General features: G+C 37.2%; 1 protein-coding gene across 1 annotated transcript in view; it reads left to right on the top strand.

Annotated features, from left to right (window-relative positions):
* The window catches only part of LOC119423497 (protocadherin-15), a 322,189-nt gene that overhangs the window by 201,627 nt on the left and 116,319 nt on the right, over window positions 1-4,243 (top strand). The window contains exon 23 of the mRNA XM_037690893.1: window positions 1,843-1,959. Coding sequence (XP_037546821.1) covers window positions 1,843-1,959 — 117 coding nt within the window. The remainder of the gene's footprint in view (window positions 1-1,842; window positions 1,960-4,243) is intronic.

Below are 4,243 nucleotides of genomic sequence, written 5' to 3' on the forward strand. Positions count from 1 at the left end.
AACAGGTATACAATCCAACATTTTTCAGTCAGGTCATCTGGACAGTTTCTTTTTTGTTTTGTGCTGAAACGTTTCGCCTTCGGTCCAGAAGGCTTCATCAGTCAAGGAAACACACAACAAAACTGATTCCTCCCCCAACAGCTTACTCCAAAGTGGAACAAACCAATTCTGCTTGTGATAAGATGGTCTCTTTGGTACGCCCCCTCCTCCATTGCCGGCCCTCTTCCTTGTTGACAGTTTTGTCAAACTGGTTGAAAACAACAAAGTCCATGCTCAATAATCCAGGTATACAATCCAACATTTTTCAGTCAGGTCCACTTTGGAGTAAGCTGTTGGGGGAAGAATTAGTTTTGTTGTGTGTTTCCTTGACTAATGAAGCCTTCCAGACCGAAGGCAAAACGTTTCAGCACAAAAAAAGAAACTGTCCAGATGACCTGACTGAAAAATGTTGGAACCTGTTAAAATATACCAAAAATGCAGGAAATCACATCTACTTCATTCAAAATTTTCTAGCAGAGGACACCCAGATACCCCACCCCTTCAGGGGCCACCCACTATTTGCGTTTCGGCATCGATTGGTTTACAAATTAAGCCCTGGCCACAACCAGTTGAATTGTTGCTAAATGCTAAAACCAGCTGAAGGATAAAAATGATGCACTGAATTAGCTTTCAAAGAGCACAGTTTTACAAAGGTTTAAAGAGAAGTCAGTGTATTTTATAAGGAAAAAAAATGTAAGTAAAATTAATCAATAAAAAAAAGTTACATTAGCAATTCATAGACACAAGGTCCCGAACAAGTTGAATTTTTGATCCCTGAATGGCTGAAAAGGTTGGAGGTATGCTGAAGTAGTTAGTCCAAATAATAGGAAAACAATGGAGTCAATGCTGACTCAGCATTCACACAAATACACACATTCCTATCATTCAGGCCTTCACCACCACATGGGAAAACTGAAGGATAACACACTCTGATCACCATAGGATGCACTAATACACACATTTATCATTTGTTCATCTCAGACGACAGTGTTGGACTGTAAACGGATGTTGGTGACATTGGAGCAGCGTTTGTAGTAAAAGAAACATGGCCTCCGTGGAAATAAACCCCTCACTTTGATGTTTATGTTCTCCAGCTCCTCACTGTACTTCTTTTGTTGAACTCCTTCTAATGTGTGTCAGGTCCAGTTGTATCTGGTGTACTGCCAATCAAACACACCTTTGTTTTCATGTACGTCGGCACATATTCTGATTTTAATCTGCTTCACAGAGACTGATATTTCTGCTGGACATGGACAATAAAAGATGCTCTGATTATTTTCTTCTTCTTCTTAGTCTGAAAACTGTGAACCAAGTTCTTATTGATCACTAGCCTGACTCAAATTAAAGTTGATTTGTAAAGCACATTTGTCCCCAGTTGACCAAAGTGCTGTACAACGTTTAAAACCTAACCCAACCACTAGGGTAACTAGAACCAGAACTTGTGGCGCTCCGACTTTCTCACTGCCTGCTGTGATTTAAATAAATAAACAGATTGTCTGAACCACAACCTTTACTCTGCGAACAGTCTCAGAACATCTTTAAAACCCAAGTTAAAAAATAGACTTTAAAATAAAATAATTTTAGCTGAAGCATTAGGGCTAAAGACGCTGGTGTTATTTACAAGGTTTTACATTTTGCTGCATTATGGGAATCACATGTCCCAAATTTATAAGGCTATGGTAGTTTGTGGACAGAGCTAACATATTTAGACAACGTTAATTATACTTTTTATTTATGTACAATGTATGAAGTTTCAGAATCTGAATCATTTCTATGCTGATATCGTTTATTGAATGTTTTCAGGACATGAACGACTTTGCTCCAGTGTTCAGCCAGTCTGTGTACAAAGGCATGGTTGCTCCAAACGTTGTCAAGGGAACCATCATAACCACGGTGATGGCTAATGACTCTGACCCTGCGGTGAGCTTTTCCAGCAGCTGATGTTCTGTCAAACTATTTATCCTCTGTTTGCATCAGATTAGAGCAAAATAAGCATGCGTGTCTCAGGTCAGTGAGTGTGTGAGTCATGTCAAACTGATTTGCTTACAAAAGCAGTAAAAGCTTAATTTAAAAAAAAAAAAGTTTTTTTTTTTTTTTTTTTTTTTTTTCGGGTTCGGGCCTGTTATTGATCAGGTCAGGTCAGGCTCGGAAAAAATGTCTAAGGGCTAGGGCTGGGCCAGGTCGGATTTTGTAGGCCCGAATGCAACTCTATTTGTTCAGCGTCAGAAAAGGCTCAAAGCAAAGTTGTGATTTGATTTGATTTACGAATCCTACATATTTTGAGTGGCTGCAAAAAATGTTGTTGTGCCCCCAGGGAGTTCCCCCATTTCCTGACGGCACAATGAGGAGTGGAGGAGAGAAAGGGGGAGGGGAAAACAAAGATTCCCCCCCTCCCATTGACCTGTTCGGTAATTTCATTGGTCAGATTTGATTTTATTTAGCCTTTAATTATACAGGTAGTCTGATTGAGTCACGAGGACCCACCCTACAAGAGAGATGTGTATTGGGCAGCTATTTGATCGCCCGGGTGTGGCGAGGCTAAATGTTTTCGGGGAATGAAGCTCGTTAGCCCGTCAAAAAAAATGTAATTAAAAATAATCCATAAATTAGCCACAGCACTGTATAAACCATCGTGTTCAAAGCGTGTGAAAAAATTAGCGGCTTATAGTCCAGAAACGATGGTACTCTAAGCATGATATATTGCAATGTCTCACTCAAGATAACTTATTTTCAAGGTGTGATTAAAATGGCTACAACAGTCTTTTTTTTTTTTTAAATAAGATTTTTAAGGTAACCCTTCAGGTTAGGTCTTTAACCCTCCAGTATTTTTTACAACATTCATCTTAACAGGGCTTTTAATTCCGGACCTTTTTTTAAAACTTGTGCAGTTTTATTAAACGTGTATATAAAAGGAGCGCTCCACATGGAGCCATTAGACCTCTGATGGCAGATAAAACATGAGTTTAAAAGGCAGCAACAGGTTCAAACAGGACTTTAAGTGCAGCGTGTGAGATTAGCTTTTCGGAGTCGCACCAACTTTTGTTTAGATGGAGATCTGCACTTCAGTGGCTGTGGGAAAAATAGCCCTCATTTTTATTGAACACTGTAAGCAGCCGCCTGATAAACGTTCAAGCTCACCCAAATAAATATTTATGAAAAAAAAAATGTCCGGACACAAACACAACAGTATCTGTACTTTGCATTACTGCCCAAGAGGCTCTGAAACAGATTTCTTTTATTTATTTCTTTACTTTCCCATTCACAAGTGAAATCTTTTACAGCAGCGGTGTTTCGCCATAAGCCTCTTTAAAGGCTTCACTTCCTTTGAATTATGCGCTCGCTGTCCTCTTTCATTGGCTGAATTGATTTTGACTGCAGGTAGAAGCATCAAAGTAGCTTTTCTTGAATAAAAAAAAAAAAACGTACGCTTTCCAGGTTATATTCAATAAAAAAAATCTCCAAAGACTCAAATGATGAACAAAATAGCATTTTTAAGCAGATGTATTTAAATATATTTCTTAAAGTAAATGTTGCTTATTCTCCACAGATTCAGTTTGTATTTCTGAAGTACAACTTTTAAGAATATGAGTTAAGCTCTGCTGAGTCACTTTAAACTTTATTATTATTATTGTTTTCATTTTATGGAAATTTTAAGTGGAACACGGCTGCAGTATTTTTTGAAACCGAACTAGTTTCAGTGAAAATGATGGTTAGACTAAAAATAATCATAATAAACCCTTATGAGTTTGAAAATTGCGCTTTGTTTTAGTTGGTGTTTGTAAAACTTTGCTTTTTGAAACTGAAACCTCCACACTTAATCTTTCACTGTTGTCTAAATATAAGAAATTGTGGAAGTGCAGTTTTACCTTAGATTCCTCTTTAGTTACACTCAAAGGTGAGTTTATGCATCTTAAGCACCAGATTATTATTATCTGTTATGACTTTTAAGGCTGTTATTAAGGTTAAACAATCTTTCTGACGCTAAGATTGATTTAAATATAACAAATCTCATCATCCCATAAGAAGTAACAGAAAAAACAACAACTTTAGAACAGAATTATATTGAACATAATTATATCTTATCCTACTAAGACAAAGAATGGAAAACTGTTCATTTAGATGCAGTTTTGTTTGGAAGTTTATTACACACAACTGACAGAATAGAATAGAATAGAATAGAATAGAATAGAATAGAATAGAATAG

This window comes from Nematolebias whitei, chromosome 17 (genome assembly GCF_014905685.2).
Source record: "Nematolebias whitei isolate Nwh7 chromosome 17, NemWhi1, whole genome shotgun sequence".
Lineage (NCBI taxonomy): Eukaryota > Metazoa > Chordata > Actinopteri > Cyprinodontiformes > Rivulidae > Nematolebias > Nematolebias whitei.